The sequence below is a fragment of the Sinohyriopsis cumingii genome, chromosome 5 (genome assembly GCF_028554795.1).
Source record: "Sinohyriopsis cumingii isolate HCF-2022 chromosome 5, ASM2855479v2, whole genome shotgun sequence".
In the NCBI taxonomy this organism is placed as follows: domain Eukaryota; kingdom Metazoa; phylum Mollusca; class Bivalvia; order Unionida; family Unionidae; genus Sinohyriopsis; species Sinohyriopsis cumingii.
In genome coordinates this window covers 81,123,058-81,145,940 of record NC_142965.1, presented here as the reverse complement: position 1 = coordinate 81,145,940, position 22,883 = coordinate 81,123,058, and the positions used below count along the sequence as shown (strand labels likewise).

The window sequence follows — 22,883 nt, the reverse complement described above, 5'->3', positions numbered from 1 at the left end:
AAACGGTTATGGGTATCTAGGATTATTGTTTCACAATGACTGCTCTGGTGGCCTAGTGGTTAGAGCATCCACCTCGGATGCGGGAGGTATTGGGTTCTATCCCTAGCCGAGTCATAACAAAGACTTACAAAAATGGTACTAACAGATGCCTTGCTTAGCACTCAGCATTAAGAGTTTGTGTTAGGACTGGTGAGCCTGGTGTCAGGAAAATGTGACTGGGTGGGACATCATGCTACATGATGCCCCAGTGCTAGACTTCACTTTAAACTGCAACACTGCAGATATCATAGCGATATGACTGAACAATTGTTAAAGCTATGTTAAAAATCCAAATCACACACACACACAATGACCCTATTTTTCAACCTGGTATGGGTCACTAGGTCCCATTTTCCTTCATTTCTGGAATAAACACAGAGGATGGATGGAAGTGAGTGTGTCTCTATATATATATATATATATATATATATATATATATATATATATATATATATATATATATATAAACACACACACATACATACATACAAAGCATCCATATCTGCTAGCCATAACTTACATACCAGTTTAAAATATGTAATACCCTAATACACATCAATGTTAAGTGACTTTATATAAAAGTTGTTATCCCAAGTAATAAAAATGTAATTGAAAACCAACCAATCCAATCCATATAATGCAATCAGTTATACTGCTGGAAGTGAGTTAATGCAATCAAATTTTGTTCAAAAGTAACTAATTTAATCAATCATGTCTGTAAGTAGCTGATCCTAATCAGGCCATGTTTCACGCTCAATAAATCAGACAGCCCAATACCAGGGGCACCAATAAATTAGACAGCCCAATACCAGGGGCACCAATAAATCAGACAGCCCAATACCAGGGGCACTCTTAATTTGTAACCTTCAATACTGTGATTTACTTGTTGCGCTTAAACAAAAATCATGTTCTCTGATTTACATGACCTAACCTAGACATAATAGTAAAAATGAACCCTGATATCTGTACTGTACCCTCCCCCAATCATACACGTCAGGGTCGATACCATACATTCTTGGACTAAACAAACTATTAAGTTTGCCAATGAAATACAGCATGTCATTTGGAAGTTCTTGAAAAAGCTAGAAACTTTATTCATTTGTCTTATGAATTTGGAATAATACTATTTCTGTCCTCCATATACCATTGATTATCAACGATATAATTACCATTCACTTCTCATTAAATGAAATGCCTATTGCTAATGATTCTGAAGTAATCTATCACCATTTCAATATCCATTAATAACTATGTAACTGTTTGACAATCAATTTAAGACAGTGGATTTGGGACTTACAAAAAGCATTGAATAGATAATTACAATGTATTTCATTCAATTTAGTTCAATGATTCAGTCACTTGATAAATGAAGCAAGTGCGTTCTAGCAATCCACTGACTCTCTCCTCCAAATACCACTGAGTATCAACCGCATAATTACCATTTGCTTGTCTTTTATGGATAATGAAATGCCCATTCCAATTGATTTTAAAGTAATGTTTCAATATATCCAGCAATGCATATGCGATAGTTCGATTATTAATGAATGGAGCAAGTGCTTTCTAGAAATCCACTCACTCGCTGTACAATGATATAAATTAATCATGAAACCTGGAGCTGTTTATTTTACAGACTGCAAAAAACACAAGACCCATGGCTCCAGCTTCATATGCTTTCAACTTTGATCATCCAAAGTGTTAAGATTTACGCTGGCTTCAGAAAATAAATTATTCAAAATAGTCTGAATAGACACAAAGCAATGATGCAGACATACAAACAGTCAAAAGTCCCAAGTGCAGACGTGTATGACAACAATTATTAAGAATTCTGTAGGTCACTATTTTAAAAAATGTGATGGAAACCTTGCAAGTTTTACAACCAATGAAAACATTGTAAAATATACCTATTTTGTTGCCAAGTATTCATATGTATTAGAAAAGATTTCTTTTAATGAAATTAAATCTGTACAAAGCAAACTCTTACAACTTTTCTTCTTCTTAGTACACTGTTTTAGACATTCAAGCAAATGGAAAAATAATCAATCTAATACACTGTCATACATGTGCAATTTCAATGTTGTGTCAAAATAGTAGTAAACAATACAAGACCCTTTGAAGTGTATGAAATCCAAGTCAAAGCATATGATCTTTCTTAAAGCCACTTTCCAGAGACACAATACCAGCTAAAATGACCAAACCCTATGAAACCCATTTTACATATGTACAGACAACTTATAATTACATCTCGAAACTGCTATAACTCAGTGGTTAGCTTTATGGACTCGCAGACAAAACAGTGCAGGTTCAAATCCTACCATTGGACTGGTTTTTGTCAGCTACTGAGGTGTGTCTTTGGTCAAGGCACATTACTCCAACTGCTTCAGCACTGGATAACCTACTTGTGTTGCTGTGCCATGCAGTACCAAACCAAACCAAACTAAAAGTGTCTGTCACTGTCTATCTTGGAGTGATTTTCATGGCAATGTCTACTCAATATACCAAACTAAAAGTGTCTGTCACTGTCTATCTTTGAGTGATTTTCATGGCAATGTCTACTCAATATACCAAACTAAAAGTGTGTCACTGTCTATCTTTGAGTGATTTTCATGGCAATGTCTACTCAATATACCAAACTAAAAGTGTCTGTCACTGTCTGTCTTTGAGTGATTTTCATGGCAATGTCTACTTAATATACCAAACTAAAAGTCTGTCACTGTCTATCTTTGAGTGATTTTCATGGCAATGTCTACTCAATATACCAAACTAAAAGTGTCTGTCACTGTCTATCTTAGAGTGATTTTCATGGCAATGTCTACTTAATATACCAAACTAAAAGTGTCTGTCACTGTCCATCTTAGAGTGATTTTCATGGCAATGTCTACTTAATATACCAAACTAAAAGTGTCTGTCACTGTCTATCTTAGAGTGATTTTCATGGCAATGTCTACTTAATATACCAAACTAAAAGTGTCTGTCACTGTCTATCTTTGAGTGATTTTCATGGCAATGTCTACTTAATATACCAAACTAAAAGTGCCTGTCACTATCTTAGAGTGATTTTCATGGCAATGTCTACTTAATATACCAAACTAAAAGTGCCTGTCACTATCTTAGAGTGATTTTCATGGCAATGTCTACTTAATATACCAAACTAAAAGTGTCTGTCACTGTTATGTCTTTGAGTGATTTTCATGGCAATGTCTACTTAATATACCAATCTAAAAGTGTCTGTCACTGTCTGTCTTTGAGTGATTTTCATGGCAATGTCTACTTAATATACCAAACTAAAAGTCTGTCACTGTCTGTCTTTGAGTGATTTTCATGGCAATGTCTACTTAATATACCAAACGAAAAGTGTCTGTCACTGTCTGTCTTTGAGTGATTTTCATGGCAATGTCTACTTAATATACCAAACTAAAAGTGTCTGTCACTGTCTATCTTTGAGTGATTTTCATGGCAATGTCTACTCAATATACCAAACTAAAAGTGTGTCACTGTCTGTCTTTGAGTGATTTTCATGGCAATGTCTACTTAATATAAATGAAGCGGGTCTGGACCACATAATCTGCACCTTTTCTTCAGAAAATGTTTTGATAAATAATGGAGCTTGCTGATTACTTACGAAGCCCATGCAGACTGAATTCTGTTACATTCAGAGCCAGGCAGAAATCCCCTGGCTTGTGTATATTCTCACAATACCCTGTAATGAAAAGGAAAAGCAAGGTCAAGTCTTGCACAACAACTTTTATACCAATGAAATATTCTTTAGATTTTCTAAATTCATTGGTCTGTTATTTAATTTCCTATCAGGGATGATGCCAACAGTACAATATTTAAGCAACCATCATTAGACTTGTGAATTTTTATCACAAAACAAGTATTTAGAGTAATTTAACAGAAGCACTTCTGCTTTTGAACTTATCACTTGCATTTAATTCTTCTTGGAATAACTACCAGATGCTGTTTTAAAGCAGACCAAAAACCAACTATTACAAGGGTCTGTGTATGGTGCATACCAAAAACGCGTTAAAAAATTGTGTTGCCCTATTTTGCAACAACAGTAGTAGTGTTAGTTCTTTTATTTCATACAAAAACAAAACAGCTTCTCAAAACAAGTCTTTAATATGAGACTGAGTGTCTGCAGCCAACAAAGTTATCTGTTTATTCATCTAATAGAAATTTAGGCTGCATTTTAATGATTCTTTTACAGGTTTGATTAGAACAAAGGTGCTCTATGATTATATGGTTTTGTCAGATCACATCAAATTAAAGATCTGTTTCATTCTAACGTATTGGAATCTTTGCAGCAGATTTGTCAAGGAAACACAAAAAGTAATAATAAAAAAGAACATTGAACACTATTAAAAATTATATTACCTTTTGATTTGAAAAGTATAAAATACATGTAAAATGTCATATAAAACATATTTTAATGTCATATAAAACATATTTTGGTTTAAAAGAGTTGTCAAAAAAGTATTTTATCATTTCCTGCTAGACCCCAGAACTCCAAGGACACCTTGGTAAATTAATTCTTGGTCATGTGAAATCCATGAATAATTACTGTTGTCAAATATCTCAACAGCAAGTCAAAAAAACTGATCTAAATAAGGAAGAAATACGTGTCATTCGCTTTGAAAATGGAGAACCTGTCTGCTTCCTTGTCAGCTCATTACTACTAACTTCCGATTGGGATATTTCAAACAAAAATTCTGCAGTCACCAGGGAGCCCTAATTAATAAAAATGAACCATCTCTGTCTATAGTTCTCAAAGCTGACCTATATCTGAAACACAAAATACAGTTCAATACAGAAAAAAGAGGCAATTAACCAGGGTTCCAGGATAATTGATGGATCAATCTCCTTTGCTTGCCGTTATCTCTCTCCTCTGCCTCTTCTACCTAGTTATCTAGAAAGCCGTCATTCTAAAATATGTATCCTTGTATATCCTTGGTTTTATCTCCACCTAGAAGTTTCAACCTCTGAAGGTAGGTCTCTAACAGAAAGGACTAACCCCAGAGGCAAATGGCTTTTGATGTCTAGCATATAGCTATGTGGTTACAGGGTACAGATCCTGATAGTCCAAGCTAGGTCCCAGTGGTTAAATTATAAAATAGGTGGGCATGGATGTAAGGATTAACACATGGCCAATGTCTAAATGATTACTGGGTGTGAATCATAACAGTTTCCAAGTACAACCCAGGGGTAAATCCCTGAATGTAGGAATGGACCCTGTGACATGACCAAGATATGTCCAGTTTCAATGAGTTAATTACTGCATCATGCATGCCAATTCTCAGCTGTGTCAGTCAAATGAATTGCAACCTTATTTTAATCTCGAGCATAATCAACCATTAACCCCTAGCCAAACCACCTTGAATGATCAAAATTCCAAATGTGTTAGCAGAATCTACACCCCTAGGACTATTATTGGCCCAAGTTTTGTATATGTATGTCTTTTAAAGGTGCTTAAAGTCAAGGACACCACAAGACAGATGGCTGGCTGTATGTTGGACTGTAACACACTATTCCCTTTTTTTCAAAGCACAGGGATAATTATTAAAATATCTGTATGCGTGATTCTACTATATCATGCAATTTACACAACATAATCAATTATCTGTAATTTACACTGTATAATCAATTATCTATAATTTACACTGCCACGTTAATTATCTGAAAGCTGTGTTATTCTTCTATCATGCAATTTACACTATAATCTAACCTGTCTTCAGCAGCTACTTTTGGGAAATCAAAAAATGGCCCCTGAAGAAAAGCTGACCTCTGAATTTTGTTCAACTATCATTGCTAGAATTGGTCCATTGGACCTTGCAGAGCTGGCTGTTATAGATGGGTGCACATGAATTTTCATGAAATTTCAAAATAAAAAAGAGCCACAAATCTTCGTACCTGACAACTTTTCAAAAGCCAAGACTGAATAAAAAATAGGGAGATTGGGACTTAAATTGGGAAGTATTTTTTTTACACGACATTTTTGTTTTGCGCCAGTTTCAATAAATATTGATCAGTCCAATACGCGAGAAATGTTCAAAGGACACACCAGCATACATTTTTCAGGGGGTGGGGGCAAACAGTTGTGGTCAGCCATTAAATTTTACGGATGGAGGCCTAAACATATTTAAATGATAAACTGAAGATGGGGACTAGAGCCCCTGCCTCTCCCTGTGACACGCCTTATTTTCCCCCAGCACGTGTCAACTTTTCTGGTCAGCTGTGACTAAACAACACAATAACTACAGGTTACACAAGCAATAAAGCCGGTGTGACTAATTAACAGTTATTCTTATCATTGCATTTAACCTATAAAAAGAACTGCCCATCTGACATACTGTACTTCAAAGAAACCTTGTCCTACAGTGTGTGCATGTAAGCACCAGCAATGGATTGGCAAATAAACGATGCCCTTTTTTGTTCAACTTCAGATGCCTATTACTTCATTTTGACAGTTCAGATATGCAGTCACAAGTTACTGTACATGTGACAACTGTCCTTCCTCCATTTTATATCCCACCCATAGGTCTCTGAAACGCTTAATCACGCGTATTTGGACGCCAATGTTTTATCTTGGACGCCGAAACGAAAATCACTTAGGCGGGAGTCCTCCGTACGTATGTAATAGGTGAGCGGCAAAATTCAAAAACTTGAACGTCCTGCTTCTGCCACCTGCTTAGTAGGAAAATGTGTTATTAATTATCTGTGCTGATATTTACAATGACAGAATTTAGTGGCTGAAAGACCCATCGATGTACATGTTGCCATTATAAGGGTACGTCAAAAGAACATGATGCAATAGGTAGGCGGCAGGTTCAAAGGCTTTGACTAGCGGCTGGGTGGGACAATGTATTGATATTTACTGTGATTGAATTCAGAGGCAGAAAGACCCAGAGATACACATGTGGTAATTTATAAGAGTACATCAAATAAACACAATTATATTTTCACAATTATATTTTATTATTGTGTTAATTTCTGAGCATAGCGGAATAAGCAGAGCACGTGACCTCGGAATCAAAACAGGATGAGACCGGGACAAAATGCCATTCGCAAATTTGGATATAAGTACTTTGGGGTTAAACGGCAAACTGACGAAGACGGTAATGAGATTCTGAATACCCAAGTTGCTTAGAACTGATAGTTTGGATGGGACAGAAGCTAAGTGTAAGAAAGTGTGTGATGCCTAGCTTAGTGCTTGGAATAAGACATTCTTTGGACCGACAAAATTTAGTCTCACTCTGATGACTAAACAAGAGCTATGTCGGTGCTATAAAGAATGTAGAAATTAAACTCAATGGCAACCAATAGTTCTTCTAATTTGCATAGTTTTTGGGGAGGGAACTGTAACTTATGCTGGTGGGACTCCTATTTGTACCAAAATAGGAGTCCTGGACTCCTAGTTTTAAAATCCATCTTATTTCCTTAGGGTCAACTCGTAAAATATGTAGCACTGTTTAGTAATTAAAGCATTTATTCTGAATCAGTTCTTTGGGGGGCACGTATACTGCGTGTTATATTTTTTTATTCCTATTTTTAATGTATTCATGGTAATTAAAGTTTATATATATATATATATATATATATATATATATATATATATATATATATATATATAAATATATATATAGTACAGGAATACCGTGTTTACTGTTGTAAGTTTCTTTGGTGAGACTGGAGATGCTCTTTTACTTGTAGAGAAAATTACACAGCATTCATAAAGGTCAATCATGGGATTGAATCTGGTGACAATTCTATTGTTATGGTGTATCTTTTAAAAAAGCTATTGTTGGGATTTTTAAAAAATTTACGTGAATAATGTTTAACCATTCTATTTTCTGAAGAACAAAAACACTTTGTAGTGTGATATTATTTCGTCACAACAATATTCACAGGTGATAAAACAGAACGTAGCTTCTGTAGATTGTATACAATATATGTTTTAAGTTTTTTTCTAAGAAATGTAAATTGACAGACATAATGTAATAATCGGGAGGTCTCTGCAAAAAATCGGGAGAGATTATGAGAAGAAATCGGGAGGTAGGCGTGGAACGACTGTAAAACTCGGGGAGGGGGTCTTCTTTTTCTCCCTGGGTGCGAGTTAACAGATATGACAAGTTGGAGAACAGAATCCTCAAATAAAGACTGCATGATTTCAACCAAATTAGGGAGCCTGTAACTCTAATAGAAATGCACATCTGCCTTCAAGTAAAATCTTGTATTCTTTTTCTCAACAAACCCAATGAACAAAACACACTTAAATAGCAAAATACAGCATTCATATTCTCTTTCTGTGTGTCTGCGTGTGTAATAGTTTTTAAAAATCTGCCTTTATAAATATATAAGTTGGTTACTGATACGTGCTGAAAATCATGCCATAAATTATCAATAAAAATTTCAATAAAAACAAAGAATTATTCATATAAAAGTAATTTATACAAGTCAGTAAAGATGAGACAAAATGGCAAAGTGGCATTATCTAAGAGTGCTGTGATCAATCTATAGTAAAAATCTAAGCCTATGAGCCAATAGACACATGTTATATGTGAAATTATTTAATTCAAATTATTCTTATCTGGAAAGACAAAGTGCTCACAAATAAGATTGTTGGACATTACAGACTTGGATTTATAGTGAAATTCAAATAAAGATATATTCTTGGATTGTATTATTGTGATCCAACAAAAGACTGTTAGCATATTGCAATGACAGGCCATCATAGGCACATCAACATAACCAAGGCTGGATTTATTTGGAATACCACTAAAGTTTATTCAGAACTTCAATCATTATGACTTGTTCATAATTATTTGATTATTTGGGATTTGATTCACATAATACCGTTAAGTCATTTTTTTGTTGCATTTTCACTTTGTATTCTTGGGAGATAAATTTTGTTGAATTTTACAAAGCTTGTGACTTCTCCCTCTTTTCTATTACTTATTTAAAGAACTATAGTGTCGCGTGTGTGTGTGTGTGTGTGTGTGATTAGGATTTTTAACGCAGCTTTAACAATTTTTTTATTCATATTGCTACGATGTCTGCAATGTGGCAGTTTATAGTGATGTCTAGCACTGGGGCATCATGCCGCAGACACGTCACATTATCCTGACACCAGGCTGACCAGTCCTAACACTAACCTCTGAATGCTGAGCGCCAAGCATGGTACTACAAGCATTGGTAGCTGTTAGTCCCATTTTTGTAAGTATTTGGTATGACTTGGCCACGGATCGAACCCACGATCTCCCAGTTCCGAGGGGTACGCTCTAACCACTAGGCCACCGGAACGGTTGACTACAGAGTCGTAATAGTATTCCTGTGTAATCAAGCACATACCAGATCACACCAGGGGACACAATGACCTTTATTACACCACAAGTGTCATTTAAACAGCTGTTATTCCATTTGCAAAGGTAGGGCAAGGTTAAAAAGGTGGATGCAAGGTAGGGTCATCTTAAACAGCCAAAGGCATCACAGGGAGTAAAGGTAAACAATTACAAAATGCAGTACAGACTTTCCTTCAGGATGTCATAGAGAATGGAAGGGCAATTAACAGTTTTGTCATGGACTGACAAACCTGAATTGCCAAAGCGTTGTTAAGTACAACTAACACATAAAATCGATGAATTCCCACCAAAATAAAATACGGTGTCCAGGGAAACCAAGGATTATAAAACTGTGTGTCTAGACAGCTTTTTGCCGCATGAATAAGAAAGGTCTTGAGAACAAAAAGAAATCCTACAGTGCTTGTTGAATACAAGTTACAGATTAAGCTATGTAGCAACTTTCATTTTTTTTTAATTAAAAATTCCTACTGATGTCACTGAAAGAATGCAATTCATTTTTAATATCAAATGATTCCAGCCATAGAATCTTGCATTAGTACCATACTTACGCTTTCATGGCAAAAAAAAAATCCTTGTAAAAATGCCATGTTAACGATGCCACCGCTTATTCATGCCGCCCACCCCACCCCCTAAAAATAATTAACTAAACGCTACCAACCTTTAACTTTATCAAACACTTAATGGTCTGCACTAGATGTTGCAGAAAACTAAAATACTGCAAATAATCAAAAGTCTTCCAACTGTCTTCAGGTAACTGTTTCCTAGTGAACAACTGGTGGCGGCCTTTATCACCGAGTACTAACCAGTCATAGTCTAATCTTTACTTCTGATTATGAAATTACTTTGGGGGGCTTATTTTTTTAGATGAAAATACATACTGGGTATTTTCTTTCCTTGTATTAATACCAGATACATTTCATCATGTGGTATAAAAAAAAAAAACCGTGATATTTTAACGAGTTGTGAAGACACGTGTTAAAATGCGTCATTTGTGATACCTCTATTTACATAGAATTTTCCTTTTTATTATATCCCAGAATTAATCCAGAATCAAAGCTTAGAAAATTAATCCCACTCTTCAGCATATCACACGATCCCTCTTTTTGCAAACTCACATCACTTTCATAGCTGATAAAAAAAAAATGTCAGTAAGCTGTCACGTTAGAAAGACTGAACTGACCTAATCTGTCACCCTCAACTACATCCTTGTAAACTTTTTGACACCATGTGAAAATAAAGTATGATTCAGCAATGTATCACAGCGAGTTTATTGCGGTCAAGAAAGTAAGGCGAAATAAACTTAGATAAATGAACTACACTGAGTCAAATTTCTTCCTTCTGTGTCTGAAATGTAATGCAGTTTCTATTTATTTGTTTGTTCTAGGTCACAAGTGCTCATGTTTGTTGCTGCAGGTATAACTTGTGTAGGCACACATGATCAGGTGTCACATGGAATTATGGGAAATATATTTTCACACAACGATATATTAAAAAATATAGGAATAAAAAAATACATTTTTTTGCCCTTTAATTTCAATATTTTACACCTGAGTATATAATAAATGTTGTTTCCCTTAAATGAAGATATGAAACAGGTGATTTCGACCATTAAGCTTATTACCCGTCTTTTGATAAGGGATATAATCAAATTAAGTTCCTGGAACGGTGCTCTATAGGTTTCGTATTTTCATATACTCTAGCTGATTTTTTTTTCAGAAAAACAATTTCCCCAGCTTTCCTCGCTAGTTATACTGGCTATTTAAAAATTACAAGGTATACTTTTGGTACTTTTGGTACCTTTATTCAGGTGTATGATTGACATCTGTACTATAGAGGGGCTCGTATCGTTGCTTACATTTTACCTGTCATACATGTACTATACAAAAACTGCATGTATGACAGGTAAATTGTATGCAACGATACGAGCCCGTGTGATCTGTACCGGTAATATACAGTTTTTTAAAAACTGTTACCTCTACTTGTTCATTTTCACATCCTGGACTTAAGAGGTAAATTGTAAAATTAAAAGCTAATAATATTTTTTTTAATTTTTTTTTTACATTTAATAAACTTGGCAATTCATTCACTGCACATTTAGAAGCTGATATTGTCTTGTCTGGCAAAATTAATTTCCCTATTTTAACAACTACTAAAGATAGCATTATTTAGACTAATTCAAGCATATTTATTTTTGCACAAGGGAGCAAGCTGTATGCTTAGATCACATAGTTTCCACAAGTACAATATCCACAAAAATTTCAGCTGCAGTACATGAAGGTATAGAGGTATAACATTCTCTCCACTGTGCATGTTGCAAATGTAAACAACTTCACCTCACTTACACCAGCCCCTCTCTCAGTGCTACTTGGATTTATTCTCACAAACTGATTTGTGTCCCATTTTTAAATGAAAATAATAGTTGACAAACGATTTTGAGCTTTATAGTATTCAGTTTTATTATCATTTTTGTTGTTCCTAAATTTACTAATTATTTGTGTTATAAATGGAATTAGCTGACAGACCGAGCATAAAAGCTGACAACTCTGATTAAACAATGGTTTTTTAAAATTAAAATTGTGACTCTGTTGCAATCCCATTCTTTTGGTTGTGAACCAAAACTTCATAGTTGTGTAACACCTGATATTAATTGACCATTTATAACGTTATAATACCATGTATGACATTTCTTTTACAATTTAACTGATGTATGACTATCCAACCTTATTTTCCCTTTGGAAGTACCTGCATTGACATTAGCAGAACATATTTAGGAACCATGAGGGTATAACTACATACTTGTATATACATTCTTATTCCATCCGTTTTGCTTTGAATTTCAGCAATGTAAGGGGTCAATCTGACTTAAGTTGTAAGGCAGTTCCAAAGTAGTAAACCCCAAAACCAGAGTTCTGAAAAACATTTCTTGAACAGTTCTGTTTCTGAATTAGAAGTTTGCCATTTGTCAGTAACTGAGTGCTGAAATGGTGTATTGACTAAGGACACAAGTATGAATGTAGATTCTTCCTGATGTAGATAATTTGTCTGGCCCAATTTAGGTTCTTTAAACAAAAAATATATTCCATCATGAGGAAAGCACTAGTATGATGACATAATTATAACTAACATTAAGACTTTCTTTTCCAAACTTTCATTTAAAAAAATTTGATGCACTGAGAATTAAATTTTGTTTTGACAGTACTTATTATCATTGCATTTTTTCTTCCTTACACCAAACATCACACTTACTGAGAGCTGTTTGTTCTGGATATTGTAACACCTGTTCTAAGTTGCCAGTTGTTTTCAAACAGCATAAATAAGAGATGACCCAGGTTACACCCTGGGGGAACTCCATATTGCATAAGGTTTCCTGTTGAAAATGAATGACTCTTGGCAACCTATTTGTTCAATGGGAAAGCACATTCACATAAAAGCAATATTTCTTATTTTCCATTTCCAAGTTTTGTTTTAGGCTGAATAAAAAATAAAATCTTGTATTTGTAAAGACATAGAAAGATAACTCTTTTAAATGATTTATGTCTATCTCTAAGCCACAGTTATCATTTGGGGCAATGTTGTGATCAGTTATGACATTGAACAGTACTAGTTATCAACTATCTTTATATATTAAGTCTGAAAGAAAATTATTGAAAAATATTCACCTTTCAACCAGAACTATCAAAGTTTATCCTACAACACTTGGCTAAAAGTAAATCCCAATATGAAAAAATGATTTCTCATGCAAAAACAACTTGTTTCTTACGTGTGTTCAGGCAAACGTGAAATGCAACTTTTAGTTCTGTAAAGGTAGCCACATACAGCTAAATTTTTTCTCTCTTTATCTGAAAGCAGCAGTAGTAACTTGAGAAACTGGTAATATGATGCATCATGAAAATGCGAACAGTAAATTTCAAGAAACTGGCTACATCTCTGGTAAGATGTGCTGCATTTGATAAATAAATTAAACACCACAATATGGAACTCAGTTTCCAAAATGCAAAACAAAATTGTGATTCTGTTCCAGTTAGAATTAAATGACAACATTTTAGTTTTGAAAAAAGTGACTTTAGTAAGTGAAGAGTAACTCTCATAAGCGACTTCCATCTTTATCTGCAGAATAATCAGCCGAGTCAGTGACAGTATGATAGGTCATCAAAATGCAAGCAATAATTACCAAGAATGGTTACATGTCATATGATAAAAGTAAATCATTCAAGATGTCCAGTGCTCCAACCAACACAATCATAGTTCTTCCTACACCATTTGGTTACAAGTGGGAAGTTGACACGTGTCAGTTTGTGAATGCAAATTTACACAGGTATTTCAAATGTAGGAGAAAGAAAAGCTTGGAGCGCAGAGATGCCACATTGTCTATTAATGTTCCTGTCATTTATCTTTTGTAGACCATATACATCATACAATCTGTGAAACATACAGGCAGAAATGCAAATGTATCAAGGATGATTCCAAAAGTACAATGTCTGCGTCAATCCCAAGAACTGAGAAGGGAATGTTTAGCACCGGCTTATAGTTTCTAATCTCCTAAACCTCATCACTCATAATTTTGGGTGCAAATTTATTTTAAGATATCCCTTTTCAGCAGTTAACAAAATTAATGTTATGAATCAAAATTACAAGCAGTTACATGTATAATTTTGTTCTTTTGTAGATAAGCAGCATTTCTTGTAGTGGTGGTAGAAGGTGCTGTTGTGTTCTTCCATTAAAAAAGTATTTTTCTTTTATAACTGGTCCTTAAAATATGAAACAATTTATCTTTTAATTCATCTGATGTAAATTAGGATGCATTATTACATATATGTTTGTTATTTACAGTGTACATGTGTAATGGGAATAAAGCTGCCCAATGTATCATTATGCACCATTATTAATTACACATCAAAACTGAAGTTTTGTTTTAAAGTACACAAATATTTTGCTGTAAATTTACCATACAGACTCAATTCAACAAACAAGAATATTAAACATGTTTTATATCCCATTTCCCAAAGCATGAAATAGAATGTCATAAAACTCAGTTTTGTACTTTAGAAATAAAGTAGATTAAAAGTAATTTAGCCGCTATACTACACCAAGCATACAGTGCTAGTGCAGATGAAATTTCAATCCTTGTGCTGAAATCAAATCACAAGATGTGTATAACAACCCGTATCCATATATACTGTCAAATGCCCAAACCACAAGTCAGCAAAATACAAAACAAGTCACCATGGCAATGATTGCATCATCTTTTTAACAATACATGTATGTAAGAGAATCCCAATGTTTATAAGAGCAATGCTATGACACCTCAGAGTCTATAATTCCTCCTAAACAGACCCATAAGAAATTAGTTCACCCATCTAGGACCCTGTTTCATGTTCCAATACGTCTACAAGCCAAGCTTTTTGTATGATTAAGATGGCTTCTGGTAAGGAAAAATATAAAATATGGTTCCAATATAGTAACACATGTAATGGATATAAATGAAAATATGTCACATTCTGCCAAACATGATTTACCAACTTTAACTGGAATGGTTCAAACTAAAAATTCTGGGGTCAACAGATGGCCCTATTTAATATAGCCCAATCATTCATGAACAATTTAAGGAGCTACCTCACTCAGCAACCCAGAAAATTTAGCAAGTGTGTGTATTTGTGTTAGAGCAATAGCAGCTTCTAAAGTGACATGTCTGGTTAATACATTTAAGTTAGCTGGTAATGTTAAATTCACTTGTGGTTGTTATCCTAAGAGTGGCAAGTGAATCACAGCAACCTCACACTCACTTCTCTGCATCTGAGACTTCAAAATATGCAACATCTATCTGAAATACAATGTACATCCAGGTGTCCAAAGGAATGTATATATAAATGATGAGTAAGCACTATCAGTGCACTAAACCTGTAACATTATTCATATAAATTTCCCATCCATTAGTTCTGTATAGTTTTGCCTTGGGCTCTTTATTACTGTATGCAACCCTGCCATCTTGTCAGTCAAGCATAACAACCAACTGTTCTGGAACATAAACTTGATTTGTTCTTGACATCTAGTGTACATTTGCACAAAACGATGCACATACCCATTTTCTCAGCAGACTTTCAAGCATTGTACAAGAAGGTCACTGACACTTATCAATAATTCTTGAGACATGGTGAAATGTACAGTGTACTTCATTTTAAACCGAGAAACTTAACACAAGATGTTTTTTCTACACATCTTGTTAGTAAATGAAAGTTAAATGAGTCATGAAAAAGCTGAAAAGTACATCCTATTAAACAGTATGGAGACCCGTACTGGCCAAAAGCAGCATTTTATGAGGAACATAATGACAGGATTGTACATTATGACTGTTGATAATAAGAAGAATAATGTCAGTTACAAACATTATGGTGTTTCCCACGCTGAACAGTTTGAAATATTTGAATAAGCTCTGTTCATGTCTTTGTGTCCATGCTGTCTGAATGGCTGTATTCGATTGCAATTTTGCATTGCAACCTAGACAAATACACCATAAAATGTTCACTAATCCCCTTTCTTGACTTTCAGAATGCAAGGTTACAGGATTACCACCATTCTCTAATGTCTTCTGAGTTGAAAAATCAATGACATACACTTCCTGTCACTTCAGGCTTAACATTCGATAACCATCTAAAATGTCTGCAGACTGTGTTTTATTGGAAATGTACCATTTTTACTATTGTCATTAAAGATTTGTAGTATTCAATTAAGCTATACTGCATCATCCATCAATATGGTGGACACCTAATTTCTGTACTATGATACTGCATACTTGTCATATTCTTGCTGTTGGGGATGGGGTTTGAGAGATTTCAGTTCATGTGACCCCCCCATGTGACATCATCTGATTGGGAATTAGTTATCTATTCATTTAAGCCTATAGAAAATTACTTGAAATTCAAAATGAAATAATAATTTTTTATGAAGCATTAATACACTTATATATAAAAAATAGTCAGTATAGTTAGGATTGTCCAATTTCATCATCACACACACACACACATGCTCACCCTAACAAAAATATAACCACACTGATGAAAAAGATTTTTATCAAGTTTCTGTGGGTTCATATCTGCACTCATTTGAAAGTGGATGGCTCTGTTGTTCAGACTTTCCTAATGATCCTGTTCCATTTTCTCAACATAGATAATAATTTTTCTGCAGCTGCATTGCTGTGAGGGAGTGTCAAACATTTTGGACAGTGTTGCTTTATAAGTTGATGGACCTTTTATACTCCAAAATGACTGATGTTAATATGGTGTTTGTGGCGCTTGCAAAAAGCAAAACCCTGGCCATTTTAGTCCAAGCTCTCACTGACCCATCCCATCCCAATATCTGTGGAAACTCAGACTAGAAATTAATCACAATAGTACACTGTTCTGACCAGCAAAATAATGTTTTGCATTGTAAATACGGATATAAACATTAGTAAGGAAGGTTTAAACATTCTTATTTAAGGCAATGATATGTAATAACTTTGTTCTTCAACTGGCATCTCTTTGATTTACCTTACTTCATATTAACTGGGCTTAATTTACATTAGCAACATGCATGCTAATTTGCCTAATGGGCTCTTTAATACCATCATTCAGAAAACTTGATAAAGCATTACCCCAACTATTTTCAGGCAATTAAGTACTTAGCGAAATGGTACATGTTTATCCAAGCCCCTCTAAACATTTAATTGCCTATATGATAATCAGCGGTATAAACGTCACCGTCACAGAGGAGAGCTTTACATAGGTTATAAGCAGGACTGTTTACTGTTTATACAGACATGCCAGCATGTATTAGAGTAGAAAAGCAATAATCAATGTCAGTACTGTCACCATATCAGAACAAGTGAAGAATCAATACAAATTATATCTATACTATACAAGTAACTTTTAATCTTCAGTTGTATATCTATACTATACAAGTAACTTTTAATCTTCAGTTGTGAATATTTACTAGTTGTTTGCATTTCCTTCTTTAAATCTGAGGCAGCCATAGCAGGAAAATTGACTATTTCTGTCAATAATAATTATAAAACAACCAACTATTAGTAATGCCTACATCTCTTATAAGGCTGAACAAAATCAAGACAACTAACTCGCATGGTTTGAAATTTACCATAATGTCCCAAATTCATCAATTTCATGTTGATTATTTCATCCAATCAGCTTGCTCAGTCACTTACAACATATCAGTGTAAAGAAGACATTCCAGATTTGTCCCTCATGTACGTTTTATGAATTTTACTAATCATTTAAAAGCCACATCACATCTTGTTTGCTATTTCACATCATGGCTACTAGTACTGAATTTGAGCGGTACACTTCCAGGGTGTCAAGCAGAGAAATATGTCATATTTAATTTGGATTGGTGGTTATTTTCGGTTAAAGTCCTGAGTAAAACAGAAACCACCAATCAGAACTAACTGTGGCATAGTTACTGCATGTCACATAGGCAATATTGGCATCCAAACTAAGTCCATTTAGATTCAAAACAAAAGAGAAACAGTGCAAAAACGGCTATTAAAGGATCCATATATTTCTTAAACAATATGTGGGGAACAAATTTGCAATATCTCATTTTATACTGATATAATTAATCATCGATTAAACATGCTGACTGGTTCTTCAAAAACTAGCACAAAATCAATATGAGGCCAGGTTTCAAACAGCATGGTTAAAGTCACCTAGCTAATGTGTAGAAAGGGAGTGCACGTTGTCAACAATTTCCTTTTTCACTGGCAGAAATGAGTAGATGGGCATCTGCAAGACGTACAGTGTGAAGGGTTTTCTTGTTATGCATCTCCACTACAAACTTCAGATTTGTTCTAGATACAATTTCCTTTGCATCATGAAAGCACACTATTTCTTCTGTTTTGAAGATAGCATTATACAGACTTGACAATTCTTGGAGACATGAAATTGGTACAGAAGATCCGTCTTGAAAGATCACCCCTTCTGCCCAAAAATTATGATCTCTCAATACAGGTGGTCTCTCATTACACGTCATAATACTATATAATAAATCAATCTGTGTTCTGAGGAAATGGTCTCTCAAGAAAGGTGGCCTTTCACAGCAGTGGTTTGCTGTTTTAAAACCTTCACGTGGCTATGACTAGTTCTGTACCTAACAAATGGAGCAAGCATAAATGACCTAAATTGTTGAAGAAAAATTACTGACAGCTAACTTATAGTCTATTTGGAAGTACATTATATATCTTGTCATGAATGAAAATGGCATATGAACAGATGTTATGTCTATGTCGGACTGTTGTATGTCTAACAGAAATACAACCAATTTGTCAACACATAAAATGGCACACCCATCACTTATACACCTTCTAAAAATGAAAAGACCATCAAATTTAATATTTGTATGAACACAGGGATTTTGTGTGTGGGAAACAGTTAAAGTATACAAGTTTCAATGGGCCGTAAGCCACTAAGCTTGTTGCACTGAATTTAGTTTATTATTCATGACAATTGTACCATCCAGCAGAACTGATGTGATGTGATTTTTATTTTTAACGTAGCTTTAACAATTTTTCAGTCATATCGCTACGATGTCTGCAATGTGGCAGTTTACAGTGATGTCTTGCACTGAGGCATCATGCCGCAGACATGTAGCATGATGTCCCACCCAGTCACATTATCCTGACACCAGGCCGACCAGTCCAAACACTAACCTCTTAATGCTGAACGCCAAGCAAGGCAGCTGTTAGTACCATTTTTTAAGTCTCAGGTATGACTTGGCCAGGGATCAAACCCACAACCTCCCGCAACCGAGGCGGACGCTCTAACCACTAGGCCACCGGAGCAGTCTCCAGCAGAACTGAAGGAAGTACATTATTCCAAAGTATGCAATTGCTCATGTTACTCTCACCTGATCAGTTTGTACTTTTGGTAAAAAAATTCTTTTTCATTACTTGAAACACTCATGCTTTGCAGAAAGTCAGATAGTGCCTTCTCCAACACTAGGAGAAACTTATACCATATATACGCTGGTTCTAATGCTTACAAGCAAATTCCACATATATATATATATATATATATATATATATATATATATATATATATATATATATATACACATATATATCCCATTTACGCATAATGATATGAATATTCTATTTATGTTGGGTGATTGACTTTTGAAGGTAGGAGTTTGGACCTACCTAACTAATGTCATTTTTCATACATATTTATTTGGATTTGAGATTATTTTGTTAACATTCAAGTATACAGACCTGACCTTATTTACAAATTTGATGGGAAAATGATCCACATCCTGGTCCTCTTATTGTATCATAGTTTATATTTGTTTTTCATTAAGTCTGTTTATATAAAAAATTATTCATTCCTATCATAACTTCTGTAGTGGAATCAGTCTTAGTTGTGCTCAATTATAATTTTAACAAATTTATTTATTTAAATTTTTTATTAAAATTACAAAGTACTTGATGCTTTTCGACCAAATCACTATTTTGGAATTATTGTAAATTTATTTCAAGCCACTGTGCATCACATCTTTGTGATACATTAAGATTGTAAGCACATTCACAATTGGAATTCATTCAGAACACCACTGGAATTCATTTAGAATACTCTATACTTTTAGACTTGTGATAAAATTTGTAGGACTGTTTGGAATTTAATTCACAATACTGTAAGTTCTTTTCAAATTTTCACTTTATATTCAAAGAAAAAAATTAGTTTAGTTTTACTAAACTTGCTGACTTTTGCTCTGATCTGTTACTAAGTTAAGACAATACTGTTGTAACAATACATGTATGGTTTATTAGAATAAGTAGCTAATGGCAAGTAGTTTTCAGTATCATTAGATGGGTACTAAGAATGAAGGACTGATGAAACATCAAGATAGACTGGTAAATATTTAGAGAACTACATGCAGTGAAAGAAGAGAGGAAAAGAAGTAAAATGCAAACAAGCAAATAAGTCATTTTATAGCATGTATTTCACAAACTTTTCTGAATTTTCTTCACTATTATTTGTACTGATCAAAACTGTACTTTCAATATGGAAAGTTTGATAGCCGTAGGGTTACAGGTATGTGTGTAAATTCACTGTCAATCAAGAGACCAGTTTGACTGAAAGAAGACCAAAATGACAGCCCCCCACTACATGTCATCCTGATATTTGGCACATGCATTGCACACAAGGCCCATTGTATATGAAAAATGTAATGCTCACTGCATCTTGCTTAGTCTTCATGTAATGGGCCCATCTAAATGCAATAGCTCAAAATACTATCTGAAGACTGTGCATAAAATGCAATATCAAAAGCAGCCTATCTAAGGTCAAACAGATAAATTTTTCAGCAAAACAGACTGTATATGAACATTTAAATGACCGCTTTTCATTCTGAATAATTTATAACTTTTCATATACTTGGTAAGTTTTACATACGCGCTACTACAGGCTTGACACCTTGTTCCATTAAGTGAAAATATTTGGTTTACTCTGCCTGGTAGTATCATCCACCTTGCCTAACAGGAGCATAATTTCATCATCATAGAATTTACCAAAATGAATCTTGGAAAATCTTGAGAATACATTTCAAAATGTTACTGGTTATAAATATCGAGTTTTAAAACAAAAATTGCTAGCTAGAAGGATTTACCACTCTATCAAAGACAAAAGGATAAAAACGGAGTCAATCTCTACTCGAACAAGTCAGATAGCAGCATTTAATTGGTTGACTGCAATATATGATGTCATATCGAACTTATCAATATGTGATAATTCGAGTTTTCTCCTTTCTTCACACCCTATTTTTGACTATTGCTCATTTATTTTGAGGTAAATGTTCAAATATAAAAAATAGGGTGGTAACAGTCAGAGGAAACTCCAATTATACGAGATATTTGGTTATACCACAACCAGACAGCTCCTGTTAAGCTTATCTGTATTACCAGTAGCCCTTACATTCTAAACCTATCCTATATAAACAACTTAACGCAAAACAACTTGTACCTGCACATTACATTGCCAGTACCATGCATTACGTTCTATAGATGATATTCGGTTACAGGACCAATACATGAACCCTGTTCGTATTACCAATAGTAAAACTTAATTTCATTAGAGTAAATATAATTTTTAGGTTGTAGTTCAAAAAGGTGGCATTTTTCCCACTTCACTACTGTATGATGATTGGCCACAACCTTACCACACCTTTCGATTTAATGGTTTCAGTCACGTACACGCGAGGTTTTCTGTAATCTGACAAGCACTAAAATGTAAAACGTTTAAGTGAGAAAACTTACAGTCAAAAGCGCGCATAGAATGTTCACTGCCATCGACTGAAACAAGAACTTTTCTTTCCTTCCCTGCCATCTTCTAGTTAGTCTGTAACAACTGTACTGAGCTGCTGAATTCGTGAGGTGCTTCTACTCAAATATAGAGTGTCGCTGAAGTTATCCGAATATCTATAACCTGTTTCATTAAACAATTGTTTTCAGTGTGAGTCACGCTTTACCGCGAGTTATAAATTCTAGTTCATGGTCACGACTTACGATTACATACATGTAAGAGAAGGGCGCATAAAACACACTTGGCTTTGGCAAATAGATACTAGGATCATAAAAAAACAATATTCGTCACCCTTGGTTTTTAATCATACAATATACGACATCGACCCTGATATTTATGATTTTGGGTCTACGTCTTACTGCCTCATTAACTGCGTTATATAGCGTGTTCCGCTGTTATCTGACAAAGAAACGAATGCCATATTTTCAACAAAATAATCACATATTTTACAGTCCATATTGACGCTTTTCTACAAATTAAAGTCATACTGCTTTTGTCGGACTTTACTATGATATGTTTTTTTTTCCCCTAATAGATTTCTTTGACCCGCATTTCATTTGTAGATGGAAGCGGAAAATGCCAAAATTGGATTAAGTTGAAGTATATTTCTTGAATGAAACGAATAAAAATATAATAGTATAAAAGAAAAAAGTTGAGATAGCTTCGTTTCGTAAACGCTACATATAATCCTTTAACCGATGTTGTCATCCCCGGCTTCGTTTGCTTGTGTCAGAATTTGAATATATTAGGGAAAAATTACATCAATGTAAGCAAATTCCGTCACAAGTAATATGACTTTCATTTGTAGAAAAGCGTCTAGATGGTGTGCCAAGTGTGTAAGATAGTCTTGAAAATTTGACCTCTCGTTAGGCAATAAATCATCGTCCCAGCAACATAGATATCATGGTCGATCTCTTACATGGAAGAACTAAGATAGTTCTCAAACAACATATTTTTTTTCATGAGTTTTTTTTCTTTTATCAACCAAACCTTTGCGTAGGTTGTATTTTCATCGCAAAAAAAGCAGTTTCCAGGATATTGGGATTCTTTCGTATAGAAAGTATAACTTATATTTTTTTTATAGATATCGAAACTCTTCAGAAATTATAAATATTTATTTCAGATGAGTAATTTTTTAAATTCT

General features: G+C 34.4%; 1 protein-coding gene across 1 annotated transcript in view; it reads right to left on the bottom strand.

The window, feature by feature from the left end:
• The window catches only part of LOC149799607 (uncharacterized), a 36,957-nt gene extending 15,098 nt beyond the window's left edge, over nt 1-21,859 (bottom strand). The window contains exons 1-2 of the mRNA XM_089958945.1: nt 21,694-21,859; nt 3,659-3,736 (exon numbers count right to left, since the gene is read on the bottom strand). Of these exons, the coding sequence (XP_089815071.1) occupies nt 3,659-3,736; nt 21,694-21,763 (148 nt within the window). The 5' untranslated portion in view covers nt 21,764-21,859. The remainder of the gene's footprint in view (nt 1-3,658; nt 3,737-21,693) is intronic.
• Nucleotides 21,860-22,883: the final 1,024 nt, after the last annotated feature.